The 27,772-nt window shown below is 36.4% G+C and overlaps 1 protein-coding gene across 5 annotated transcripts in view; it reads right to left on the reverse strand.

Annotated features, from left to right (window-relative positions):
• MAN1A2 (mannosidase alpha class 1A member 2) overlaps positions 1–27,772 on the reverse strand; it is a 193,353-nt gene that overhangs the window by 22,450 nt on the left and 143,131 nt on the right. The window contains exon 13 of one of the 5 annotated variants that reach the window (XM_061183624.1): positions 2,422–8,373. The exons of 2 other annotated variants lie outside the window; for them this stretch is intronic. In XM_061183624.1, the coding sequence (XP_061039607.1) occupies positions 8,241–8,373 (133 nt within the window). In that variant the 3' untranslated portion in view covers positions 2,422–8,240. Of the gene's footprint in view, positions 1–2,421; positions 8,374–10,484; positions 10,519–10,804; positions 10,870–27,772 lie in introns of those variants that run through there. 2 more of the 5 variants (XM_061183628.1, XM_061183626.1) reach the window with 2 other exon arrangements.

Genomic DNA, 27,772 nt, shown 5'->3' on the forward strand with positions numbered 1-27,772 from the left:
CCATTTACATGAAATGTCCAGAAAAGACAAATCTATAAGACGAAAGGCAGATTAGTGGTTGCCAAGGGCTGGGACAGGAACAGAAACCATCTGCCAATGGGCATGCAGGATCTTTGTGGATTGTGGGAGGGTTGTGTAGCTCTATAAGCTTACTAAACATCACCGATATTCCCACTTACAATGGGAAAGTTTTATTTTATGTAAGTCATACCTCAATAAAGTTAATTTTAAAAAGCAAATGGCAAAAAATAATTCTCTTATATCCTTGCCAAAGAAAGATAATTGCTGTTAACTTTCAGTGCATTTATTTGTTGGTGTTGTGTATGTGTTTTAACAAAAAGTAACTTCTACTGTACAGTTTTTAAACTGATTAGTTCATATATATTAATATATTTGCATGTCACTAATAATAACAAGATTTCATGAGACACTTCATAAAATCATGAATGATGAAACTGCAAAACCACTTTAGAGATCATCTAATGCCTTCACTTTATGCCCTTTTGTTTCAATTTCCTTACGTATAAAACAAGGAGGTAGAACTACATAGTTTTCTTGGTTCTTTACTGCCTTTCCCCTCTTTATTAATTCTTTTCTATTTCTTTCGGAATTTTTACTCCAATCTGCTGCTAATGAAAATAATTTAAAAACAGCAACTATTTGCTGTTTGTGAGCTTATTTCAGTCCAGGTACATGGATTTTTTCTTATTTAGTTCTCCTAAAAAATCGGTATTATCTTCCTTTTACAGACAAAAAATTAAGATTTTCTTCGGGTTAAGAAATTGAAATTTTCTTGAGGGAAGGAGAGAATGGAGAATTATTGCTTAATGGTTACAGAGATTGTTTGCAGTGATGAAAAAGTTTTGGAAATAGATAGTGGTGATGGTTGCACAACATTGTTAATGTAATTATTAATGCCACTGGGTTGTACACAAATATGGTTAAAATAGCAAATTTTAAGTTATATTTTATCACAAAAAAAAATTTAAGAAATTTGTTAGGTCAGCTAACAAGGTACAGTCTCTCACCATCTGAACCCACAATCTTTTTTTTTTTTTTCCCAGCCTTACTGAGATACAATTGGCATAACATGATGTAAATTGAAGGTGTATATGATTTGATATATGTATGTATTGTACAATGATTACAATAAGGTTAGTTAACACATTCATCACCTCACATACATTTTTTGGAGTGTGTATGGTGAGAACATTTAATACCTACTCTCTTAGCAACTTTCTAGTATACGATAGTGTTAACTATAGCCATCATGCTGCACATTACATCCCCAGAACTTGTTTATCTTACAAATGGAAGTTTGTACCCTTTGACCAACATCTCCCCATCTTCCCCACCCACCAGCCCCTGGCAATCACCAATCTACTGTTTCTATGAACCCATACTCTTAACATGATTGCTATTTGCATGTTGACAGTGTTTTGTAACCCAATAAAATAATGACGAAAATTTCAGATAACTGGCAGACAGAGGCCCAGATTTTATCACATTATAGTCACTCAGAGATCTTATTCTTTTATCTGGTCCTGTTTTAGTTGCTTCTGAAAAGATAAGTCCATAATTAATTTTGATACATCTATAATTTAAATTTCCTAGTTTAAAATTTTGATCAAGTTAAAATCTACTGTGCCAGGAAGAAGTAGACCTCAATGATGTAAATTGGTTGTTATTTTGGGCTTTACTACTACCCTATTTGACGCTCCATGGGTACAGAGTTTTAAATATCCTGTGCTTTACAGTATCAATAGATTAAACCACTATCTATAGTTTAGCTGATTCTATTCCTCAAGCCCCTTAGGCTTATTTTTGCTCAAGAATCACTTAAGAATTCTTAGGGTCAGGTCAGATTTTAATGTGACAGAATGAGATCCAGTGATTAAGGCAATTTTTAAAAAATATTTATTTACTTATTATTTATTTGGTTGCACCGGGTCTTATTTGCGGCACTCAGACTCCTTAGTTGCAGCACGCGAACTCTTAATTGCGGCATGCACGTGGGATCTAGTTCCCTGACCAGGGATCGAACCTGGGTCCCCTGCATTGGGAGTGTGGAGTCCTATCCACTGTGCTACCAGGGAAGTCCCAAGGCAATTTTTAAGCTTGATGGTCTCAGAGGTTGGACTAGACTAGGTCTTAGAGATAACAGGCACAGTCATACTATAAGATTGCCGCATAGGCCTATAGTTTGTTTTCTTAAAATCAGATGGCATGAAAATTACCCTTTAAGTAATCTCCCCATCTTTCTATAACATCAAGGAATGTGAAGATTAGCTGAACCAAAAGAAATACTCTCTGAATGTGGGAGACTGAAGGTTACCAGTTACTGTAAAAGCCAAAGTTGTTCTGAAAATAGGAAGATTGAACTGTATTGTCATCCTGGGTACAAATGAAGGCTAAACAGACTTTTCACTTAAAGAACATCTTTATTTAATCTTTAACATACAATATTACCTTTACTTTATAAAAATTACATATGGAGGACATAACTGGAAATCAGTTCAGGAGCGGCCAGTGGGTACCGATTTAGGAGGTTATACTTGCCCCTCTTATTAGTTTAGGGAAAAATTATACCACTGAATTTGAGACCAGTAAGATTGAGGAACGGCATTTCAACTTCCAAATCCAGTATTAAAATTGGGGATGCTTTATTCAGTTAATCCAAACAAAAACTGATTTCTAAGTTTTCTAAAAAATAACTTTTCCCAGGAAGAGCTGAGCTTATCTCCATGGAGTTTTCTGGGATGCAATTTGCAGTAGAATTCTGTAGCATTCAAATTGTTTAAAATCCTCTGCGTATTAACATGTATGTATGTGGGTGTGTTTGTGTACTCACACTTAACGTTCACACTGAGCTGAAGCCATCTGTATAGTACGCTGGACCTAGAAAGGTAGCTCATTTATAACATGTGCTCCCCTATCACTCTGAGTACAGGCTTCCCCTCCTCTAGAATTTCCAAATACAGTGAAATATTTGATAAACTTCCTCGTGAAAAAGCTATTCTCAGGATGATTGGTGCATTGCAATGTACATACGTACATACTAGCAATATGGTGTCGTGTAATTTCATGAGTTCTGCTGTGCTCAAAGTTTAAAATGGATTAGTTCTTAAACAGTTAAAAGGCTAAGGCTGAGGATGCTTTAATTTAAATATGATGCACACTGACATTCGGAAATAATGCTATTGACTTGAAAAGAATTTGAGGCAAGTGCAAGAAGAGGAAGGGGAACTCTTCTTTTGGATACATCTTTTCTCTGCACTCTTCAGATTTAGGCTGTTGTAGAGGTAATAAGGGCAGTACCTTTCTGCACTCTAAAAAAGTAATAGTGGTTGCCAAGTGGCAACTGAGGCACATAACCCATTTTTCCTGTTGCTTAAAATTTTTCCAAGAGATTGGTTTCTTTAGCACAGCGGTCAGAAATTCTATCATATTCTTGTCATAGGGCTCTACGAGTATTCAAGTGGAGGAATTTTTGCAGCTCCAGCAATCCACAGTCGTTGGTCCAAAGGTCAATAAGCAGGCAGAACTTGGAGCAAATATACTATTTTGACACCACAGAGACCCTTCCTTTTACACAGAGACTCTGGAATTGTGGCATTAAATGACAAGGCAAGGATAAGGGCTGCTAGCATACCCCATGAACAAAAAAATGCCTCTTTCAAGATAGTTGTACCATATTGAAACCTGAACAGACTCCAGTAGAGTATAGCTGTTTTCAAGACAACAAAATATATAGCTTTAGGTTACACAAATACATACAATCGTACATACACACATCTTTTTTTTTTGCTTTAAAAATGAATTATGTACTCAAAACACAGATAAAAGATGCATATCAAAGATTATAGGGTCTTATACAAATGTAAATTGGGATCAAGGGTTAACAACTATGATCCATGGGCCAAATCTAGCCCTCCATGTTTTTGTAAATAAAGTTTTATTGGAACACAGCCACATCCCTTCCTTTATATATTGTCTATACTTGTTTTCACAGTTCAACAGCAGAACTGAGTAGTAAAGACAGAGACTGCACGGCTCACAAAGCCTAAAATATTTATCATCTAGCCCTCTGGAGGAAGGTTGCTGATCCATTAGACATCACGAAGAGTGTGATCTGAACGAGCTGAAGGAACAGAAAATCATCTTCACCAATGTTCCTGAACCAAGTAAGTGCATTAAAATACCTCCAGATCATATTTGGTTCCTCAAATATTCTGCTGAGAATTTGTGCAGCCAAAACACGTTAACAACCGTGTTTGTTAATTAGCAGACAGAGACGGTATTAAAAATCTCTGCGTACAACTGTATTTATGTATGTATCTACGTAAAGAGTGGATAAGATATGAGCTAGCCAATTTGAGGGTAAGGAAACCTAAAGAAAAAATAAGAACTCAAGATACCATTACTAGGAACTGTTATTAGCAACTCAGAAATATTTCAGTATATTTTTCTTTCTATTTAACAGCATGGGACCATTACTAGGAACCACAGCAGAGCATGAACAATTCACAACTGCAAATTTTACCCATGAATTAGGTGACAAAATGTTTGAATATAAAATAACCAGCATTTCTATAAAACATTAACTTTTAATTATGTAATTAAAGTGATAATAGCAAAATAAGAATGTTTTTATTTCTAAAGTAGATATTTTAGTTAAAGTTGCATCAGAAATCAAGTATTTCTTTGACATTTGCCAAGAGACTTTAGTTATTAACTACAATTATAGCTGTTAGTATTATATAGTAACACATTGTTTAAAATATATTATAAACCATTTCTTTCCTTATTTAATTTAAATGAAATACAAAATTAAGGATTTTGTAACATGAATCATACTGGAAAACACTTAAAATGGTATGAACAACTCTTATACAGAAAATGCCACTGGAATCACAAAATGTTCTAATACTTGAAAGTGCCCTAGCACAACGCTTGGCACATATTAGGTACCCTGTGTTTATTCACTCACCCTCTCATTCACTCACTCATTCATTCAAAGAAATCCAGGCCTAAGGAGAAACTCCATGATGAGAATGGCAAGCACAACCTTTTAGCAACAAATTTGTAGTTTTGACAAAGACTTTGGCAATGGAGAATGGAGATGAGAAGTTAATGATCAAATTTTAAACTGCTTGGTTAAAATCTACCAAGTGAAGCCCTGGGTTGTCCTAGAGGACATCATAGAGAATCAGGGTCAATATTCCACAGAAGGAATATATTCCTTCAACATCCAGGTTTTGCTTTTACATATAAACATCTGCTCAAAGACAAGAATAAGTTGGTGTCAGAGAGACATAAAGCAGCACATCTGTGCAACCCACGAGAAAGTAAGAACCCTGTGACTGGGTACTTACTTTTCTGCACCAAGACTTCTTTTTGATTGGGACCACATTCTCTTGGTTTTAACAACTTTATACTGGTTTGAACCAAAAAGTATGATCCTAAAATTCTAAAAGAAAAATAAATATAGAAGGTAGAGGGGGTGTTCAGCATCTCTATTCTTTTTTCTCATATACCAAATGATCTATCTACTCTGCACACCTGTGCCAAAGGCACGAAGTAATGTATCTGCTTTTGAGCAGGCACCTGGAAAGGAGCATTTCTGGGCTCTCTGCAGAAGGTCTTATAAATGTAATGAGTATTTAACCTGAGTAATAAGGTCTACAAAATGCAGAGGACTGTAAAGGACAGAACAAAGTAAAGTATGTTCTTGGAAACTAAGCAGAATATGGGATACTATGGAAGAAGGATGGATCTTGGAGAAAATAATTTTTTTGCTCTATAACAAAAATAAAACATGACACTGGCAAGTCATTTGTAGCTGACTTAAATTTAATTGCCTTTGGTATTCAGAGAAGAAAAAACAACAAAAAAAGGAAGCATACTCATAAGCTCTAGTCTTCTCACAAGGAAGGTAGGGAGATGATGAAGAAGACTCTTCCTTTGTCCCCCTCAGGCTTTTTGCTTGTACCAGAACTGGCCATGCCTGTACACTTCTCTGCCTTTTCCCGAGCTCCACTCATCCGAGAAACACGAACAGAGTACTTGGGGCGGGGGTTCTGTCTTCTCATTCCTTGAGCAGTTCTTGGGGAACCAAGAAGGCCCCTTGACTCAGCATTCTTCTAAACGAAGTGAGGGAGGGTTCACTGACATCTCTGCAGCTGTTCTGGGTCTTTTGCCAAGTCAAGTTTTTCATTCTTTTTAGTGACTCATAAGTGGGCTTCTGCTATTTTTAGGAGGAAAGCTAACATTTTTTGAGAACCAAATACTTTCCCCTTTCTCTTCTAAAGTTAGTCATCTACACTTTTCATTTAAAGATTTTAATTTTTCAACTAGTAAAAGGTATTATAGTCTCAAAATATGTACTAAAATTTAACTCTCCTAAAGATTTAAATAATGCAACCGGCTCTACATCCTTACTTTCTATGTATGCTGAAAACCTTGAGGTGGTTATCATTTATGGGTCATTTGCCAAACTGTGAGGACTGCCTGACTATGCGTGATATAAGATGATCACCCTTAAAAAATATTTAATTATATTAATTTATTAAATCTTGTTCCCATTTAAATCTACCACATGCTAGTAAAAGAGTACACAAAATAAGAAAATAAGCCTTCAGAACTCTAAGGTGGGCTTCCTGCACACTGTTTCATGAAATCTTCAAATTGAGAGTAAATACTAGACTAATCATATTACTCCCAACTATTACTGTCAATGGAAGCTGTCTGTATTAAAGGTAAGGAAGAAAAAGTGTCTTGCACTGCGACATAAATTCAAGGGACAGAAAATTTATTAAGTCTTAGATATTTATCTTACAGTTCTTGATAAAATTTAAGTGATTCCCATCCCAATGTAGAGAAATCATAATTTCTTTAAAAAGAAATATCATTGCAAAATCTTTTGATGGTAAGAGAAAGCCCCTTAGATATATCCCATGTTTAGCGTAATGTAATTAATTATACCACATTTAGTCACTAAAAATTATTTTGAAGCTATTCTGATTAATTCTTTGAATTTCTGTAAATACCCTTGGAGAAAAAAAGTTGAATTTATTTTTTACATAAAATATTTGTGAAAAGCTTCCTCATCTAATGGGATAATAAAGGATCCCCTGTCCCAAAAATACTTAAGGAAGTTTCACTATATTTTGTTTTTGATTTAGTAAATTGTAAAAGTAATTTGCCTCATCAAGGTAAATTCAGAGCTGCATGACAGTATAGTGAATTTTGCCAAGCCACATAAAGAGAGTTGTAAATCGAGGGATTCTACTAAGTTTGTAATGAGGTTAAAGTAGATAAAATTTACTTGGTAGATTTGCTGCTTTGGAAAAATAATCTCCTACCAACAAAACCAAGGCTTTCTCTTAGAACAGGTTTCAAGGCAACAAACTGCGGCATTTTCCCCACTTTTTGTCATGCTACCAACACTAGACTGAACAACATGCACAAAATCCCAAACCCAGGCTCGTAAGTAATGGTTATGATAAACAGCAGTTTCAATGATTCCATATGGAGACAAAGACTTGAAGAGTATTCTTTGTGAGACCATGCCTCTAGAGAAAACAAATTTAACCAAGGAATTTCAATGGAATAGATAGACTGAGGTTTGAAATGGTTGCCAGTCTGGTCATCTAATACGAAACTTGAAAATTCAGACAGGGATAGGTATTCTGTTTCCTTTTTGAGTCTTCTTGCTGCTGATGCAGTTACACTGTTCTCTTGTTCTTATTTATTTTAACTCATTCCGCTATTAAAAATGGAGAAAAAAGGGATAAACAATGTGTAAATATTTTGACTTGAGAGCTGCTCCACTTTGGGAGGAAACAAATATATAATTGGTTCCAAAGGCCATCTCCAACTCCTGCAAGGTGCTCCACATTCTTGGCTTATTCTCAGGAAATCTAGCCTCCAGATTCCAGGACTCTAAAAGCAATAAGCAGTAACAGGCATACTTTCTCATGTGACCATCTCGTTAAGAATCAAAGCACATCAGGTCTCTGTCCTACACACACCAGAATATGTTTTGGTCAGGTATAAAATGGAATCATTTCAAAGTTGAAATATCTACAAGTTGAAAAGTCTTGCGGGGAATAGTCACGTTTCACCCTGCCATGCTGAGTTAAGAGGTCCAGGTTTTCAAAAGGCCCCTCTCCAGACTAATTTCTGTAGTGGTCCATGTAAACAAAACACAGGTGAGAATGGTCTTTCTGGAGCTGCTTTCATCGAACAGCAGGATTTCTTGAAAGTGTGGTGTTGGCTAAATGTAACACAGGCAGAGGGTGAGCCTCTGTATTAAATACCCAGTGGTCTAAAGGTAAAAGGTCATCACTGGAGAACAGAAGATACAAGTATCTGAAAATAAAAGGGGAAAATGAGTTTCAATTAGAATTCAACAGGAAGATCAAGTGATCTCAGTTATAATGGCAGAGGACACCCATGACCTATTTTGAGCAGCTTTGATGAAAAACACACCAGAAAATGAACCTCATCCATTCAAATGATTAGAGACACAAAATATTCCAGAAGAGTGCATAAGAAAATCCAGTAAGATGAACGAGACCTCTGAAATAAGGCAGTTAAAAAGCAAATCCCATACACCTGCCTGAAACACATAAAACAACAAACTGTAAAATGGCATAAAACAAACCAATTCAGAATTTTTTAGAGACCTTCTTTTAAAAATCAGATATAATATCAATCATATGTTTTGGCAGCTTAGAGACCTCATAGTATAACTAGAAATTAATTAATCTATATTTATTAATAAACACTGAAGGAACAAGTAAAGCACATTATTTGGACACAGCAAGGACTTTCACATACTCCTAATACATTAGTTTTAGAAGTTCTTGGAGCAGGTACTACAAACTTAAATAAAGGTTTCAGAAACATTATGGATTTACAGGAGGTTTAATAATTAGTCTCTCTTAATAGGTAATAGCATTTTTTTTGGGGGGTTTTTTTGGCTGCATTGGGTCTTTGCTGCTGTGCACGGGCTTTCTCTGGTTGTGGCGAGCGGGCGCTACTCTTTGTTGCGGTGTGTGGGCTTCTCATTGCAGTGGCTTCTCTTTTTGTGGAGCACGGGCTCTAGGTGTGCAGGCTTCAGTAGTTGCAGCACGCGTGCTCAGTAGTTGCAGCGCATGGGCTCTAGGGCACGCGGGCTCCAGTAGTTGTGGCTTGCGGGCTCTAGAGCGCAGGCTCAGTTGCTCTGTGGCATATGGGATCTCCCCGGGCCAGGGCTCGAACCCATGTCCCCCGCATTGGCAGGCAAATTCTTAACCACTGCACCACCAGAGAAGTCCAATAGGTAATAGCATTGTTTATATGAAGGCATATGTTTATACCTTTCCATAAACACTGCAGGCCACAGTGGTAACTTAGAAATTAAAAATGATAGTTTACAAAATGATTCTTACCATTATAGGTAAGAATATTATATACTATAATTGGGCAAATTCTAATCTGAATTCTATTAGGGGGTCATCAAAGTAAGCCTAAAGAAACAGCTATACAGAGTCAGGAAATCTGGGTTCTAACTCTTGATCTTAGCAATGGCTGGGCCTTACTAGGCTTTGGTGAAGAATCCCTTTACAATATTTTAGCTAAACTTACTTTATTTTAAAAATAGGCACATTAATATCTTTTCTGCTTACTGTTATAGTTCTGGGTGACAGAGTAAAAACACAGCACTGGGGTAAAAGGAGGGTTGCTTATCAACTTTATAACTGGTAAAGCTGGAATGGAGAGTGACAGTGCTTCTAATTTCACTTTGATCCTAGACCTTGAGATCTGCTTGACTGATTTATTCACCAGGTTACAGGCAGAGAAGTTAGCACTGAAAAAAGACTTGGATGGACATAGCAAGAGACTCTGCTGGGTCAGCTTACTGTATGGAGATCAGAAGCACAGGCTCTTTGTGTTCTGGGCACGAATATGTCCAGGAGAGCTATGTTGTGTGTAGTTCCATGTCTCTTGGTTAAATGTGGGCAAATGTATCAGGCTCATTCTAATCTCATCTTGGGAGAGGAGTAAGTGAAGGAATAGAGAGAAAATGCAGTTTCCTGCAAAATGATTCCTTTCCATTGGGGATGCTATAGAAGTACCTCACATAAACACACAAGTTATAAAAATCAATAAGATAGTGATTGTGTAAGTTTTAGATAACAGAAAGTGGTATTATTATTTTTAAACAATCATTTTAAAAATAATCTTTTTTTTTTTTTTAATGCTACATTTGATTTATTTATTTATTTATGGCTGTGTTGGGTCTTCGTTTCTGTGCGAGGTCTTTCTCTAGTTGTGGCGAGCGGGGGTCACTCTTCATCGCGGTGCGCGGGCCTCTCACTATCGCGGCCTCTCTTGTTGCGGAGCACAGGCTCCAGACGCGCAGGCTCAGTAATTGTGGCTCACGGGTCCAGTTGCTCCGCGGCATGTGGGATCTTCCCAGACCAGGGCTCGAACCCGTGTCCCCCGCATTGGCAGGCAGATTCTCAACCACTGCGCCACCAGGGAAGCCCAAAAATAATCTTAATACTACTGTAGTGGGTTAAACATCCCCACGCCCCCCAATTCATGTCCATCTGGAGCCTCAGAATGTGACTTTATTTGGAAATAGGGTCTTTGGGGATATAATTAGTCAAGGATCTCAAGAGGAAATCATCCTGGATTTAGGATGGGCCCTAAATCCAACGACTTCTACCTTTATAAGAGAAAGGAGAGAGAGATTTGGACCCAGAGACATATAGGGACGAAAGTCATGTGAAGGCAGAGGCGAAGACTGAAGTTAAGCTCCCACCATCCAAGGAACACCTTCAGAAGAAAATGATTTCAGACTTCTGGCCTCCAGAGCTGTGAGAGAATAGAATTTCTGTAATGCCACCAAGTTTGTGGTAATTTGTTATGGCAGCCCTAGGAAACTAATACAACTTCCATGTCTACCCTCCTTAGGACACCTCTGGACCTTAAGTAGGGGTTTGGAATAAAACTAACTACTTCTTGGAGAGTCAAATAATCCCTAGAGAGCAGAGGCTAGACTATAGATATACAGATATATTTTAAAATTTATAACAAAATAAATGTTTAAAAGTACAGTAATATAGCTAAACAATTCATGTCAAGGACATGGTACACTACTACTGACTTAAATTTAAGATTTTTAGCTTGGATTTTAAAAATAGAACAATTGGAGAAGTGTGATCTTTGCTGTGAAAGTTGAGGAAAGTCTAATCTAAATTAGCTATCAGACTACTAGACGTTTTTTCCTCTAATAAGGATTTTTTAAAACTATAGTTCAAAGTTAGAGATAATAGATGACAAATGGCATTGACAAAGGCCTGTAAGTATATAAAAAGGTGCTATTTAGTACTTCAGTTTTACTGGATGTCTTGCTGACTTTTTAGAGCTATTTTGAAATGCTGCTCACATACATCTCTTTTATCTTTCTCTTATCTACAAAGACAAGACATTCAGAGGAGGTGATGGTGCCAGAAGTCATCTCAACATAAGTGTTGGCGGTAACCACCAAATAGGAAAGTTTTACAGAAAGAACAGTCAACAAAATCTGAGGAGAAACATTTAAGTGTCTATGGAGAAATGGTAAGGCTAAAAGAACCAACTACCAAGCTAATATGTTCTTTACTTAATCCTTTATGTTTATCAAATGAGCCTTGCCGACTTGTCTATTCTTTTTCACAACTAGCAGTGGCAATGTCCAGGGTATTATGGATAGATGTTACAATGCTAAAGGCTTGCATTAGGGACTGCAAGTAACTCATAATAAAACCTCAGATTGTTTGAAAAATAATTTACTTAAACCTTCCATTTCATTTATACTCCTAATGTTTAAATAATGTCTTAGAATAGACTGGTTAGAAATCAAATTAAAGACACTCAGTGGAAATTATATTCTAAAAGATGATACATTAAAATATACAATTATTAACCTCTCCAAAAGATCTGCCTCTCTCTGCCTTTCCCCACATCTTTTCTCAAATCTTAAAGTTGTTTTTTGGCGGGAAAGGGTGGGGAAGAAAAAATATTGAAACAAATGTGGGTGTATTGTGGATTCAAATGCATTTTTTAAAAGATAAACTGAAGGAGGCAGAACATTTCTGGTATGCTTCAATGGTTTAGGCTTTGTCGTGAAACATAAGGGGGCTGGGGAAAATTCATCTTCCTCTGCCTTTAGGGGTCAAATAATTTAGGATGACTTTCTTATAGGATAGAGGATACCTAAACTATCAATACATAAACAGTTGGGGTTATCTCACATAACAAAAAGCCCAGAGGTAGATGGTAACAAAGGTTGGTTAATTCAGCGGTAAAACACTGTCAGATCTCTGGGTTTTTAAAGATTATAATGAAAAAATATTAAATTTTTCCTGGTGCCAAAAGACCTTATCCCTTTTTCCCTATCCTTAGGTCACTGCCTTGAGAAAACTTCTAACTGTCCCTTTGATATGTATGTAAAATCTTTTTAAAAGCTTCCTAAACCTCTTGCCAGCTTTACAATCCAGGAATGTTTTTCTTAAAAGGCCTGGGAGCCATGCCTTTGAAATATAAACATCAAGGAAGATAGCACCCCAATCTCTCTGTCACTGTGGGAGGTTAGCTTAGGTACCTTTCTCCAAGCTCTGATTACCCCTTTGTCATAAATACAGAAGTATTACTTTTCCACTGGATAAAGGCAATTAACACAGATGGCCACCCCAATCACCATGTGAATTTAGAATGTACTATGTATAGCAAATTGTGTTGTCAAGAAAGTACCCCGATCCCTAAACTACGTGGGGGTTAATTCGAGTACAATATCCCCGGGTCCTCTGTATTCCTAGTTCCTCCACATCCATGGATTCAACCAACCTCGGACTGCGTACTACTGTAGTACTGGATTGGCCAAAAAGGTTGTTCGGATTTTTCCATAATGTGGCTCTAGGAGCGCTTAGTTGTCTTTAACTTCATTCAAAACAATTTTGTTAGATTGTATTGTGACAGCTGTCATATCAGCGTGCATTTAAAAAAAAAAAACAACATCAAAATTGGTGAATTTTGTGTAGCCATTTTTATACTGAAGATTGAAGAAAAAAGCAACATTTTCGGCATATGCTTTATTATTTCAAGAAAGGTAAAAACGCAACTGAAATGCAGAAAAAGATTTGTGCAGTGTATGGAGAAGGTGCTGTGACGGATCAAACATGTCAAAAACGGTTTGTGAAATTTCATGTTGGAGATTTCTTGCTGGATGATGCTCCATGGTTGGGTAGACCAGTTGAAGTTGATAACAATCAAATCGAGACATTAATTGAGATATAACAATCAACGTTATACCACGCGGAAGATAGCCAACATACTCAAAATAGCCAAATCAAGTGTTGAAAATCATTTACACCAGCTTGGTTCTGTTAATCACTTTGACGTCTGGGTTCCACATAAGTTAAGCGAAAAAAAACTTCTTGACCACATTTCCACATTTGATTCTCTACTTAAACGTCACGAAAATGTTCCGTTTTTAAAACAAATTGTGATGGATGATGAAAAGTGGATACTGTACAGTAATGTGGAACGGAAGAGATCGTGGGGCAAATGAAGTGAACCACCACCAACCACACCAAAGGCCAGCCTTCATCCAAAGAAGGTGATGTTGTGTATATGGTGGGATTGGAAGGGAGCTCTATTATGAGCTCCTTCCGGAAAACCAAATGATTAATTCCAACAAGTACTGCTCCCAATTAGACAAACTGAAAGCAGCACTTGATGAAAAGCATCCAGAATTAGTCTACAGAAAACGCATAATCTTCCATCATGATAACCCAAGACTGCATATTTCTTTGATGACCAGGCAAAAACTGTTACAGCTTGGCTGGGAAGTTCTGATTCATCTGTCATATTCACCAGCATTGCACCTTCCAATGTCCATTTATTTTGGTCTTTACAAATTCTCTTAATGAAAAAAATTTCAATTCCCTGGAAGACTGTAAAAGGCACCTGGAATAGTTCTTTGCTCAAAAAAAGATAAAAAGTTTTGGGAAGATGGAATTATGAAGCTGCCTGAAAAATGGCAGAAGGTAGTGGAACAAAACAGTGAATACGTTGTTCAATAAAGTTCTTGGTGAAAATGAAAACTTTTATTTTTACTTAAAAACCGAAGGAACTTTTTGGCCAACCCAATATTTACTATTGATAAATATCCACGTATAAGTGAACTCATGCAATTCAAACCTGTGTTGCTCAAGAGTCAACTGTAGGGCTTCCCTGGTGGCACAGTGGTTAAGAATCCACCTGCCAATGCAGGGGACATGGGTTCGAGCCCTGGTCCGGGAAGATCCCACCTGCTGCAGAACAACAAAGCCCATGTGCCACAACTACTGAGCCTGTTCTCTGGAGCCCGCGAGCCATAACTACTGAAGCCTATGCGCCTAGAGCCCATGCTCCGCAACAAGCCACCACAATGAGTAGCCCATGCACTGCAGTGAAGTGTAGCCCCTGTTCGCCGCAACTAGAGAAAGCCCGCATGCAGCAACAAAGACCCAACACAGCCAAAAATAAATAAATAAAAAAGAAAGAAAGAAAAGAAAAAAAAAAGAGTCAACTGTACTTATACAGAAGGATAAATTATCATTTATCTTCAGAACATGTATGTAACTGATGTATCTGCCTAGTTATATAGAAAGGTAAGATTTCTTTCTGTCTTTGCAATCTGCCTGTGATGGAAACTGTAGTCTGGTTTAACGCTTATTCAACAATAAAAATGTTTTCTTTCTCTGCTACATTTGTAAAGGCAGGAGATTTCGTTTCTAATTTTTTCCCCAGTAATCAGAATCTCCATGACTCTCTTGACTTTCTCCTCAGAATTTTAAGATGCTCCATGCATTGTATCTCCACACAAAAAGTCCAAACTCCAGAAATTAAAGAGACATATCTTCAGGTGTGGGTAAATTCTGACATTCTAATAGGTGTGTAGTGGTATCGCATTGTAGCTTTAATTTATGCTAATGATGTTGAGCACTTTTTCATGAGCTTATTTGTCATCCTTCCATCTTCTCTGAAGACATAAGTGACGTGTCTGTTAACTCTTTTGCCTGGTTTTAAACTGGTTGCATACTATCTTATTCTTGAGTTTTGAGAATTTATTATATAACCTAGAAACAAGTCCTTTATCAGATATATACTTTGCAAAGATTCCAGTCTGTGACTTGACTTTTCATCATTTTACTTCATTTCCTTTCAAATGTCTTTCAAAGAGCTTATGTTTTTATTTTTTTAATGTTTATTTATTTATTTATTTTCTTATTAGTCATCCATTTTATACACATCAATGTATACATGTCAAACCCAATCTCCCAATTCATCACACCACCACCACCCCCTGCCACTTCCCCCCCCCCCCCCCGGTGTCCATACGTTTGTTCCAAAGAGCTTATGTTTTTAAATTTTAGACCAATTGATCAATTTGTTCTTTTATGGATTATGCTTGGTATAATATCTAAGAAATCTTTGCTTAGCCAAAGGTCATAAAGATGTTCTCATATGTTTTCTATTAAAAGTTGTATATTTTTAGGTTTTAAACTTAGGTCTATAATCCGTTTTGAGCTGATTTTTGTATATGCATACAGAAATCCAATTATTCTAGCACCTTTTGTTGAAAAGCCTATCTTTTCTCATTGCATTGCACTGCATCTCTTTGTACCTTTGTCAAAAATCAATTCCCTCCCATTTTTTCATATATTTGGCTATCAATTATTATTATCTATTATACCAATACCACAGTGTTTTGATTACGATAGCTTTATAATAAGTCTTGAAATCACGTAGTATTAGGCTTTCAACTTTGTTCTTTTTCAAACTAGTTTTGGTTATTCCATGTTCTTTGCATTCTCATATGAAATTTAGAAAGAGCTTATTAATTTCTACCCAAAAAAGCCTCCAGGGATTTTGACCGGGATTGCGTAACTATAGAACAACTGAGGGAGAATTAACAATACTGAATTCTCAGAACCATAAACAAAGTGAGTCTCTCCATTTATTTAGGTCTTTAATTTCTCTCAGCAATGATTTTTAGTTTTCAGAGTATAGGTCTTTTATGTGTTTTGGCAAGATTTATCCCTAAATATTTCAATATTTATAAGTGGCAATTTTTTCAGTTTCAATTTCTGATTGTTCACTGCTAGTATATACAATTGACTCTAATATATTAATCTTCTATCTGTAACCCTGCTAAATTGACTTATTAGTTCTAGTAACTTTTTGAGAAACTCCATAGGATTTTCATAGAGAACAATTATCCTCTACAAAAAAAAAAAAAAAAAAAAAGGTAGCTTACTTCTTTCTTTCTAATCTGGATGTCTTTTATTTCTTTTTCTTGTCTGGCTGCACTGGAGAACCTCCAATACAAGGCTAAATAGAAGTGAAGTGAACAGACATCCGTGTCTTGTTTCTGACCTTAGAGGAACTTAGGAGGATTTTAGTTTTTCAGTATGATGCTAGATATATGTTCTCCATATATGCCCTTTTTCAGGTTAAGGAAGTTCCTTTCTGTTTTTTGTTTGCTAAGACTTTTACCAGGAATGGATGTTGGATTTTGTCAAATGATTTTTGTCTATTGAGGTGATCATATGGTTTTTCTTTTACAGTTCACTGATTGATTTTTCCAATGTTAAATCAAGCCTCCATACATGGAATAAACCCATTTGGGTCATGATGTATTAACTAATATGTTGTAGATCTGATTTATAAAAAATCTTGTTTAGCTATTTTATAGTTATGTTCAGAGGGATATTAGTCTTGTTTCCAATGAGAACTCTGATGTCATTCTTATATTTGCTCCTTTTTGCCTAATTTGTGTTTTCCCTCTGGTTGCTTTTAAGATTTTTTTCTTTATCACTATCTTTGAGCAATTTGAGTACAATGTGCCTTGGGCAAAGTATTCTTCACGTTTCTTGTCCTTGAAGTTTATTCAGCTTCTTGGATCTGTGAGTATGGTGTTTACATCAAGCTTGGAAAGAGTGTGGCCAATTTTTTTTTCATCCATATTTCTGTCTTCTCCTTCAGAGACTCCAGTTTCATATATTTTAAGCTACGTGCAGTTGTTACACAGTTCACTGATGCTCTTTTCATTTTTATAAGATTCTTTTTTTTGTTTTTGTTTCATTTAGATTTCTATTGCTATGTCTTCTAGTTAACTAATCTTTTCTTCTGCAATGTCTAATCTGCTATTAATCCTATTTGCTATATTTATTTTCCAATTCAGACACTGCAGTTTTCATTTCTAGAAGTTTTATTTGGGTTTTTATATCTTCCATGTCTCTACTTAATGTTTTGAGTGTATAGAATATAGTTATAATAACTGTTTTAATGTTGTCTGCTAATTCTAACATCTATATGAGTTCAAAGTTAGTTTCAATTGATTATTTTCATGATAGGTCATGTTTTCCTGCTTCTTTGCATACATGATATCTTTGAGTGGATGCCAGACATTATGAATTTTACCTTGTTGGTTGCTAGATATGTTTGCAGATTATCCGCCTCTACTGAGGCAGGACTTTCCTGAGTACTCTACTTGGTGCACCATAAATTAGGAGTTTTTCCAGTCAGGCTACTGAAACCAGACACTATTCCTGGTCCTATGTGATTACCATAAACTGTTCCCTTTAATCCCTCACAGATGAGTCCTTCCCTCAATTCAGGTAGTTCCTTCATTCTACTGAACACTCCAGGGGGTTTTCCTGGGATCTCTGTGCAGCTCTCTCCTCTCTAGTACTCTCCTGTGAACACTAGCTATCTTAGTTTCCTTGGAATCACAGCTCCATCTCCTAAAGGAATCTGGTGCACTCTGCCTCAGGTCCCCCTTCCTGTGCAGTGGACTGGAAACTCTATCAAGACAGCAAGCTGGGGGCAAACACAGGGTTCACCTGGGCTTGTGTCCCATCTCTCAGAGATTACAGTCCTTCATTGCCTCTTGTCCAGTGTTTTGAAACCATTGTTTCAAACACAGTTTATCTGTTTGTTTCAAGAGGAATGGTAAATATGATCCCTGGTATTTCAGCTTGGAGGAAGCAAAAGACCAACTCTTCCATTTTGAAATACTTTGTCAAATGATTTGCTGAACACTATGTAACTATGTTCATGGAATCCCTTACCCTCTATTATTAACCCGATTCAAAAAGATCATTAGAGTTTATCCAGCAAGAACTTGTTCTTAGGAACCCTTTCTGGCTCTTCATGATCACTGATTCTTCTCTAAAGACTTCATACTATGACTTTCTAGAATTTTGTGAAAATGGACATTAAGTTCATCTATCTTTATTTTTCTCAATCCAACTTTTCCCTTCTTTAAAATTATATATCTATTCTGTTGTGTTTCTCTCTATCACTCCTGAAAGAACATTAATATTGATTACAAAATCACATTCGTTGTAGTACCTTGATGTGTAATTTCTTTGGATCCTTGCAATCATTTAAAATAACAAGTTACTTTTCTCCCTTTGGGGCTCTCTCAGTCATATTTGTTTTCCTTTCACTACATTCCAGGGTAAGCTATAGGGGTTGGAGTTAAAGTACAGATGCTTTGGCATTTTATCTTATAATTCCCTTTGTAGCATGCCATTGATTCTCTAGTTTTTTATTGTGGTAAAAACACAGAACATAAAATTTACCATCTTAACCATTTTAAAATTCAGTGGTGTTATGTATATTCACATTATTGTGAAACATATCTCCAAAACTTTTTCATCTTGCAAAACTGAAACTCTACACCCTTTAAACAACAACTTCCCTTTTTCTCCTCCCCCAGCCCCTGATAACACGTTTTACTTTCTTTTTCTATGAATCTGATTATAGATACTTCATGTAAGTGGAATCATAACAGTATTTGTCTTTTTGTGACTGGCTTACTTCACTTCACATAATGTCCTCAATGTTCATCCATATTGTTGCTTCCCTGATTTTGATTCTAGAATCCTATCTCCCATTACTTCTACTGAATATTCTTTAGTCAGGATACTTTTCTTACTGTATTTTTAAAGAAAGATAGCATTTATTTTCTCAAGCTGGGTCCCTCTTTTCATGAAGTGACTTTCTGCTTTATATCACCTATTAACATCTTATGTATCACTTAGCATCATTTCAATCTTTTTTCATAACTACTCTAGCTCACACCAAAGTTCCTTTCTCTGAATTTCCAAAACATTTATATTCTCTTTAGCACTGTATATATACTTTGTACTGAGTTTGCCCATGACCAGAAGTAAGAGCTTTCTTAACTACATTGCAAGCTCATGAGTAGAGTATATGTTTCATACACTTTAATTCTCAAATAGCACAATTCTGAGATGAGAACAGCTCCTTAATAAATACTTTTGACTTGACTTAGTCTATAAACCAGGCTTCAGGGGTAAGTGAGCAGAGAATAGCAGAGAACAGGAGATTTAATGCTCTTTTCTCATCCAGCTGGAAAAATAGCCCTCTCATGGTAGAAAGTTAACTTTAGGATACAATTACAGATAAGATAAAAGATTTTTAAAAAAGATAAATGGAAGAGAATAGTGGCTTTGTTTTTTTGAGTCTTCCCTCTTGAATTATTTTTTCCTGTCTAAGAATCCTTACCCCAATAATCTATCTCATTGATTCTTCCTCTCTCACAAAATATTACTTAGACACTTTTGATGACAAACTTGAATCATACTACTCTTGATGCTTTGTTGACAAAACCATTATCACAACTGTCTTTGAACCTACTTCAAAACCTTGTTCACTAGGGAATTAGCTTTAACAGTCTGGTAGCTGGCTAACTGTACATTCATTTGCTTATATTGAGAATAACTTTACAGGCAAAGGAAGATAACAGTAGCTATAAAAAGAAGAATTGGAACTACTATAGGATATGGTAACAACATCAGCAATAATATCTGTCTCCTGGATAACAATTTACTGGCTCTTTTCCTCCTTCCTCCCACCTCAATATTTTATTATAAAACTTTCAAACCTACAGAAACTTGGAAAGAATTTTACAGCGAAACCCATATACACTCATTTTCTAGATGCTACAATTAACATTTTTGGTAATTTATCACAAATCTGTTACTCTATTTGTGTATTACTAGCTTTCTTATAATACTAAAATATTCCCCTAGAAAAAGTACCTAATTAGCCAACTTAGCTAAATATCAATAAAAACATGCGTAAAATTGCTTGCAAAGGGAGAAACAGAAGTCTCACTGGAATTTTTTGAAAACCAGGACAAGCTTAGAACAAAAAACTTCAGTCAACAATATTTACTTGAGTTTTGAGAGGAAGATTGTTGCCACAAATTTTAGCTCCTACAGTTCTATATTTGCCATCTCTGCTTTAAGAAGCACCAAGATTAAAAACATTTAGAATTTTATTTAATAGCAAATTATTTGATAGTAATTATTTGGTAACAGCAAAATAGATGGCATTAGTTACTTTTAAGGGAGAAATTTTACAATTCCTAGATAGAAAAAACTAAGAGCAAGACACTGATGTGTAGTCAAATGGTAAACAAACATAATTCCTTTTTTTTTTCTAGATTCCTTTCAAAAGCGTATGACTAATGAACCACCAAAAAGTGAATGAATAAAGAAAATGTGGTATAGCCATACAACAGAATACTATCAAGAGAAAGGAATGAACTACTGATACATGCAACAACACTGACTGATCTAAAAAAAATTATGCTGAAAAGAATGCCAAACAAAAAAAAGTGCATAATTATATGAAATTCTAGAACAGGTAACCTATAGTAACACAAAGCAGCTATGTGTTCAGGGTTGGGGTGGAACTCACTGCAAGATGAGGATGGAAATATTCTATATTACCTGTGGCTGTAGTTACCCAGGCTTATATATTTGCCAAAATACAATGAACTGTACACTTAGAATATTTTAATAAAGCCAATTTTAATTTTATTTATTTATTTTTTATTGGCGTATAGTTGCTTTACAATGTTGTGTTCATTTCTGCTGTACAGCAAAGTGAATCAGCTATACATATACATATATCCCCTCTTTTTTGGATTTCCTTCTCATTTAGGTCACCACAGAACACTGCGTAGATTTCCCTGTGCTATACAGTAGGTTCTCATTAGTTATCTATTTCATACATAGTATCAATAGTGTATATATGTCAATTTTTAAAGTTAAGAAAAAAGAATGATGGAAAAGGAAAATAATCTTATTATGTGTTATTGCTACATAAGTACAATTTGAATTGTAGCTCCCTCTACTGCAGCAAAAGAAAACTGGCAAGGATATTTCAAAGTACACAGCTTGCAAACTGAAAAAAATGCTTATATTAAACAGCGCAAGTGAAATTCACTCTGTGTGTGTGTCCCCTAGTGTCTAATATGTGGATTGCAGTGACACTGTGGTAAGTCCTAAGAGGGATTAAAAAATATGGTATACCTTCAGTATACCATTTGAGGAGACCGGACCACATAAATATAGCCATGATTTGCCCACCTGACCTCATGGTATACTAGCTATTCCTTGTCAGCATAGGTAATTCCTTGATCCCTAATTGCTTCCATAAGTGGTTTACTGAGTCACAGGTGTCAGTGGTCTCAAAGCGTGATCCTCCAGACCAGCAGCAACAGCGTCACTTGGGAACTTGTTACAAATGAAAATTCTCAGACCCCACTCTAGACCTTCTAATCAGAAACTTTGGCAATGGAGCTCAGCAATCTGTTTTAAGAAGCTTTCCAGGTGATTCTGATGCATGCTCAAGTTTAAGAACCACTGCCCTAGGTTTACCAATTTTGTAACTTCTATCAGCAGTTTGTACTGTTTCTGCTTTTCTCCTTCATGTGGGCATCTGAACCTTTGACTCTCTACTGAAAACAGATCAACTGCCCTGACTCCTCCACTTTTCACATCTTGCCTTGTGCCTTTCCTTCTTGCTTTATTAATTTCTTGACCCGCTCATTATTAGCTATATTCTAGCACTAACTGAATTCTGAGTTCAAGCCCTGAGCCTCAAGCAGGAAATAAAATAGTTCTATTATTCTCTTCTCCATCCCACTCCCATTTTTGCAAGATCTTATAAAATTGCTGTTTTTCAGCTCTCTCTCAGAATCAAATGATTCAATCCTTTACTCCACAAATATTTAATACTGAAACAACTATGTGTGGCTCCACCACTGATGCTGGGGATAAAACAATAACTAAAATATACAAATATCACCGCCCTCGTGGAGTTTGTATTCTAAGGCATATATTCCTATATGCCTAAGGAAATTATACAGTATGTTAGAAGATAGGTGCTATGGCGAAAATTAAAGTAAGAGAAAATGAGGGAATAAGGGGACAAACTGAAATTTTATATAGGATAATCAGGAATGCTTTAAAAAATACAGTTAGAAATGATAAAGTGATACAATCAGAAGCTACTTAAGACCTGAAACGGTAAAACTAGAAGAAAACAGAGAAAGAGCTCCTTGATATGGGTCTTGGCAACGATTTTTTGGATATGACACCAAAAGCACAAGCAACAAAGGCAAAAATAAATAAGTGGAACTATATCAAACTAAAAAGCTTCTGCACAGCAAAAGAAACAATCCAAAAAATGAACAGGCAACCTATAGAATGGGAGAAAATAGCTGCAAATCATATATCTGACAGGGGTTAATATCCAAAATATATAAAGAACTAACACAACTCAATAGCTAAAAACCAAACAACCCAATTAAAAAAATGGGCAGAGAAATTGAACATTTTCCCAAAAAGACACACAAATGGCCAACAGCTGATATATGTAAAGATGTTCAACATTACTAATCATCAGGGAAATGCAAATCAAAACCACAATGAGCTACCACCTCACACCTGTTTCAAAGACTATTATCAAATAGACAAGAGATAACAAGTGTTGGTGAAGATGTGGAGAAAAGGAAACCCTTGTGTACTGTTGGTGGGAATGCAGTACAAGTCTTGCACATGATGTTCTACACGATGAATACTTAAACGATGATGATGACACAAAAACATCTCATTCCATACAGTTCTTGCCGTATAGTTATTAGATTTTCACACGGAGACACTCACACACATGCACAACAGATAAGTTTATTAACTGTACAACATGATGATCTAATCATTAAGTGGACCACCATCAGAAAGGTCTCCATCCTCATCATCTTCATGTTGAGTAGGCTGAGGAGGAAGCGGAAGAGAGGAGGTTGGTCTTGCTGTCTCAGAGGTGGAAGGGGAGCTAGGAGAGGCAGGCGCACTCAGTATAGCTTTATGGAAACACATCATAAATTCTGACTTTTTTGCTTTTTCATTTCTCCAAAAATGTTTCTATGTGGTTCCAATCCTTCCTCCACTGTTTGCTTTAGTTTCAGTGCCCATATCATAGAGGGTCCATGTCATAAAAGAAGTCAAAAGCAGTCTTGAATAATCGGAACCCTCCTGCCAGATTGTCTAAGGTCCATCTGTTTTCTGGCACTGCTTCTTCCATGTCTTCTTCCTCATCATCTGCCACTGGTTTGGAAGCGCTCATCTTTTGTTAATTCCTCTGGTGTGGTGTCTAATAGCTCTTAAATTCCTCCAAGATCCGTATCTTGAAACCCTTCGCCTCCTCCCTGTTTTTCCATATCCACAATCTCTTTCATGATTTCCTTGACTGGCTCTGTTGTAAATCCTGTGAAGTTATGCACAACATCTGGACACAGTTTCCTCCAACAAGAATTTAATGGCTTTTTCTTTAATAACGATGGCATATTCAGTGGTGTAATCCTTCCAGACTTTCATGATGTTTTCTCTGTTGCGGTTCTCTTCCACAGTGCTGACAGCCTTTTCCATAGAATACTGTGTGAAATGAGGCTTAAAGGTCCTTATGACCCCCTGATCTAGAGGCTGAATTAAAGATGTTGTGTTTGGAGGCAAGTAGGCCACTTTGACGCCTTTGGTGGTGAACTCTGGGGTTCTAGGGGGCCAGGGTCGTTGTCCAATCATGAAAGAACTCTAAAAGGCAGTCTCTCTTTTTTTTTTTTTTTTGAATTTTATTTTACTTATTTTTTTATTCAGCAGGTTCTTATTAGTTATCCATTTTATACATATTAGTGTACATATGTCAATCCCAATCTCCCACTTCTTCACACCACCACCCCCCTCCCCTGCTGCTTTCCTAAAAGGCAGTCTCTTACTGGCAAGGTACTTCCTGACTTCAGGGACAAAGCAACGATGGAACAAAATCAGAAAAAGGGTTCTCCTCCAGGCCTTCTTATTGTATAACACAACCAAAAGACGTGCTGCTGGTGTTTGTCTTTTCCCCTCAAGGCTCAAGGGTTAATTAGCAGCTTTGGAGATAAGGGCAGTTCTTACGATAAACCCAACTGCATTTGCACAAAACAGTAGAGTTAGCCTATCCCTTCCTGCCTTAAATCCTGGTGCTTACTTCTCTTCTTTACTAATAAATGTCCTCTGTGGCATTTTTCTTCCAGAAGAGGGCACTTTTGTCTGCATTAAAACCTGTTTAGGCAGATATTCTTTCTCCTCAACGATTTTTTTAATGGTGTCTGGGAACTCCTCTGCTGCGTCTTGGTCAGCAGAAGCTGCTTCTCCTGTTGTGTTATCGTGACATTTTTTAAGCCAAATCTCTTTCTAAAATTAGCAAACCATTCTTTACAGGCATTAAATCCTTCACCTTCCTTTTGCTTTAAGTTGTCATATACTGACTTCGCTTTTTCTCAAATCATATTAGAGTCTAAAGGAATGCTTCTTATAGCAATCCTGCACCCACATAAAAAGCTGCATTTTCAATACAAGATTAAAAGGTATTTTGCAAAAAGTGCAAAGTTTTTGTGCCTGCTGGTGTAGCTGCAGTGATGGCTTCATGAATTTCTTTTTTTTTTTTTTTCACACTCGTCCTTAACACTGGATTCATCTATCATGCAGTCGTGAGAAAACCCAGCTGCAGACCTCAATCTATGGTACATATCAAGCAATTCAACTTTTTCTTGAAATGTCAACGTCATGACTTTTCTCTGTTTCTTAGGAACATGTCCAGCATCACTAGTGTCACTTTGTAGGGGTCCCATGGTGCTATTCAAGATTTACAGCATTACACTAAACATGATGAAAAATATACTTTAAAACTGTGAGAGACCACTTTTTTCTTGATACACAATTTACTAGAGAGATGAACTGCTCACATGGAGATGATTAGCATCACTAGGCATTTTTTTTAATTTTGGAATTTTATTTTACTTTTTTATACAGTAGGTTCTTATTAGTCATCAATTTTATAAACATCAGTGTATACATGTCAATCCCAATCGCCCAATTCATCACATCACCATCCCCAACCCCCCCCCCCCGCAGCTTTCCTCCCTTGGTGTCCATACGTTTGTACTCTACATCTGTGTCTCAACTTCTGCCCTGCAAAACGGTTCATCTGTACCATTTTTTTAGGTTCCACATACATGCGTTAATATACGGTATTTGTTTTTCTCTTTCTGACTTACTTCACTCTGTATGGCAGTCTCTAGATCTATCCATGTCTCTACAAATGACCCAATTTCATTCCTTTTTATGGCTGAGTAATATTCCATTGTATATATGTACCACAACTTCTTTATCCATTCATTTGTCAATGGGCATTTATGTTGCTTCCATGACCTGGCTATTGTAAATAGTGCTGCAATGAACATTGGGATGCATGTGTCCTTTCGAAATATGGTATTCTCTGGGTATATGCCCAGTAGTGGGATTGCTGGATCATATGGTAATTCTATTTTTAGTTTTTTAAGGAACCTCCATATTGTTCTCCATAGTGGCTGTATCAATTTACATTCCCACCAACAGTGCAAGAGGGTTCCCTTTTCTCCACACCCTCTCCAGCATTTGTTGTTTGTAGATTTTCTGATGATGCCCATTCTAACTGGTGTGAGGTGATACCTCATTGTAGTTTTGATTTGCATTTCTCTAATAATTAGTGATGTTGAGCAGCTTTTCATGTGCTTCTCGGCCATCTGTATGTCTTCTTTGGAGAAATGTCTATTTAGGTCTTCTGCCCATTTTTGAACTGGGTTGTCTGTTTCTTTAATATTGAGCTGCATGAGCTGTTTATATATTTTGGAAATTAATCCTTTATCCATTGATTTGTTTGCAAATGTTTTCTCCCATTCTGAGGGTTGTCTTTTCATCTTGTTTATGACTTCCTTTGCTGTGCAAAACCTTTGAAGTTTCATTAGGTCCCATTTGTTTATTTTTGTTTTTATTTCCATTACACTAGAAGGTGGATCAAAAAAGATCTTGCTGTGATTTATGTCAAAGAGTGTTCTGCCTATGTTTTCCTCTAAGAGTTTTATAGTGTCCAGCCTTACATTTAGGTCTCTAATCCATTTTGAGTTTATTTTTGTGTTTGGTGTCAGGGAGTGTTCTAATTCATTCTTTTACATATAGCTGTCCAGTTTTCCCAGCATCACTTAATGAAGAGACAGTCTTTCCTCCATTGTGTATCCTTGCCTCCTTTGTCATAGATTAGTTGACCCTAAGTGCGTGGGTTTATCTCTGGGCTTTCTATCTTGTTCCATTGATCTATGTTTCTGTTTTTGTGCCAGTACCATATTGTCTTGATTACTGTAGCTTTGTAGTATAGTCTGAAGTCAGGGAGTCTGATTCCTCTAGCTCTGTTTTTTTCCCTCAAGACTGCTTTGGCTATTCGGGGTCTTTTGTGTCTCCATACAAATTTTAAGATGAATTGTTCTAGTTCCGTAAAAAATACCATTGGTAATTTGATAGGGATTGCATTGAATCTGTAGATTGCTTTGGGTACTATAGTCATTTTCACAATATTGATTCTTCCAAGAACACGGTATATCTCTCCATCTGATGGTATCATCTTTAATTTCTTTCATCAGTGTCTTATAGTTTTCTGCATACAGATCTTTTGTCTCCCTAGGTAGGTTTATTCCTAGGTATTTTATTCTTTTTGTTGCAGTGGTAAATGGGAGTGTTTCCATAATTTCTCTTTCAGATTTTTCATCATTAGTGTATAGGAATGCAAGAGATTTCTGTGCATTAATTTTGTATCCTGCAACTTTACCAAATTCATTGATTAGCTCTAGTAGTTTTCTGGTGGCATTTTTAGGATCCTCTATGTATAGTATCATGTCATCTGCAAACAGTGACAGTTTTACTGCTTCTTTTCCAATTTGTATTCCTTTTATGTCTTTTTCTTCTCTGATTGCTATGGCTAGGACTTCCAAAACTATGTTGAACAATAGTGGCGAGAGTGGACAACCTTGTCTTGTTCCTGATCTTAGAGGAAATGCTTTCAGTTTTTCACCATTGAGAATGATGTTTGCTGTGGGTTTGTCGTATATGGCCTTTATTATGTTGAGGTAGGTTCCCTCTATGCCCACTTTCTGGAGAGTTTTTATCATAAATGGGTGTTGAATTTTGTCAAAAGCTTTTTCTGAATCTATTGAGATGATTATATGGTTTTATTCTTCAATTTGTTAATATGGTGTATCACATTGATTGATTTGCATATATTGAAGAATCCTTGCATCTTTGGGATAAATCCCACTTGGTCATGGTGTATGATCCTTTTAATGTGTTGTTGGATTCTGTTTGCTGGTATTTTGTTGAGGAATTTTGCATCTATATTCATCAGTGATATTGGTCTGTAATTTTCTTTTTTTGTAGTATCTTTGTCTGGTTTTGGTATCAGGGTGATGGTGGCCTCATAGAATGAGTTTGGGAGTGTTCCTTCCTCTGCAATTTTTTGGATG

The sequence above is a fragment of the Eubalaena glacialis genome, chromosome 3, assembly GCF_028564815.1.
Source record: "Eubalaena glacialis isolate mEubGla1 chromosome 3, mEubGla1.1.hap2.+ XY, whole genome shotgun sequence".
Lineage (NCBI taxonomy): Eukaryota > Metazoa > Chordata > Mammalia > Artiodactyla > Balaenidae > Eubalaena > Eubalaena glacialis.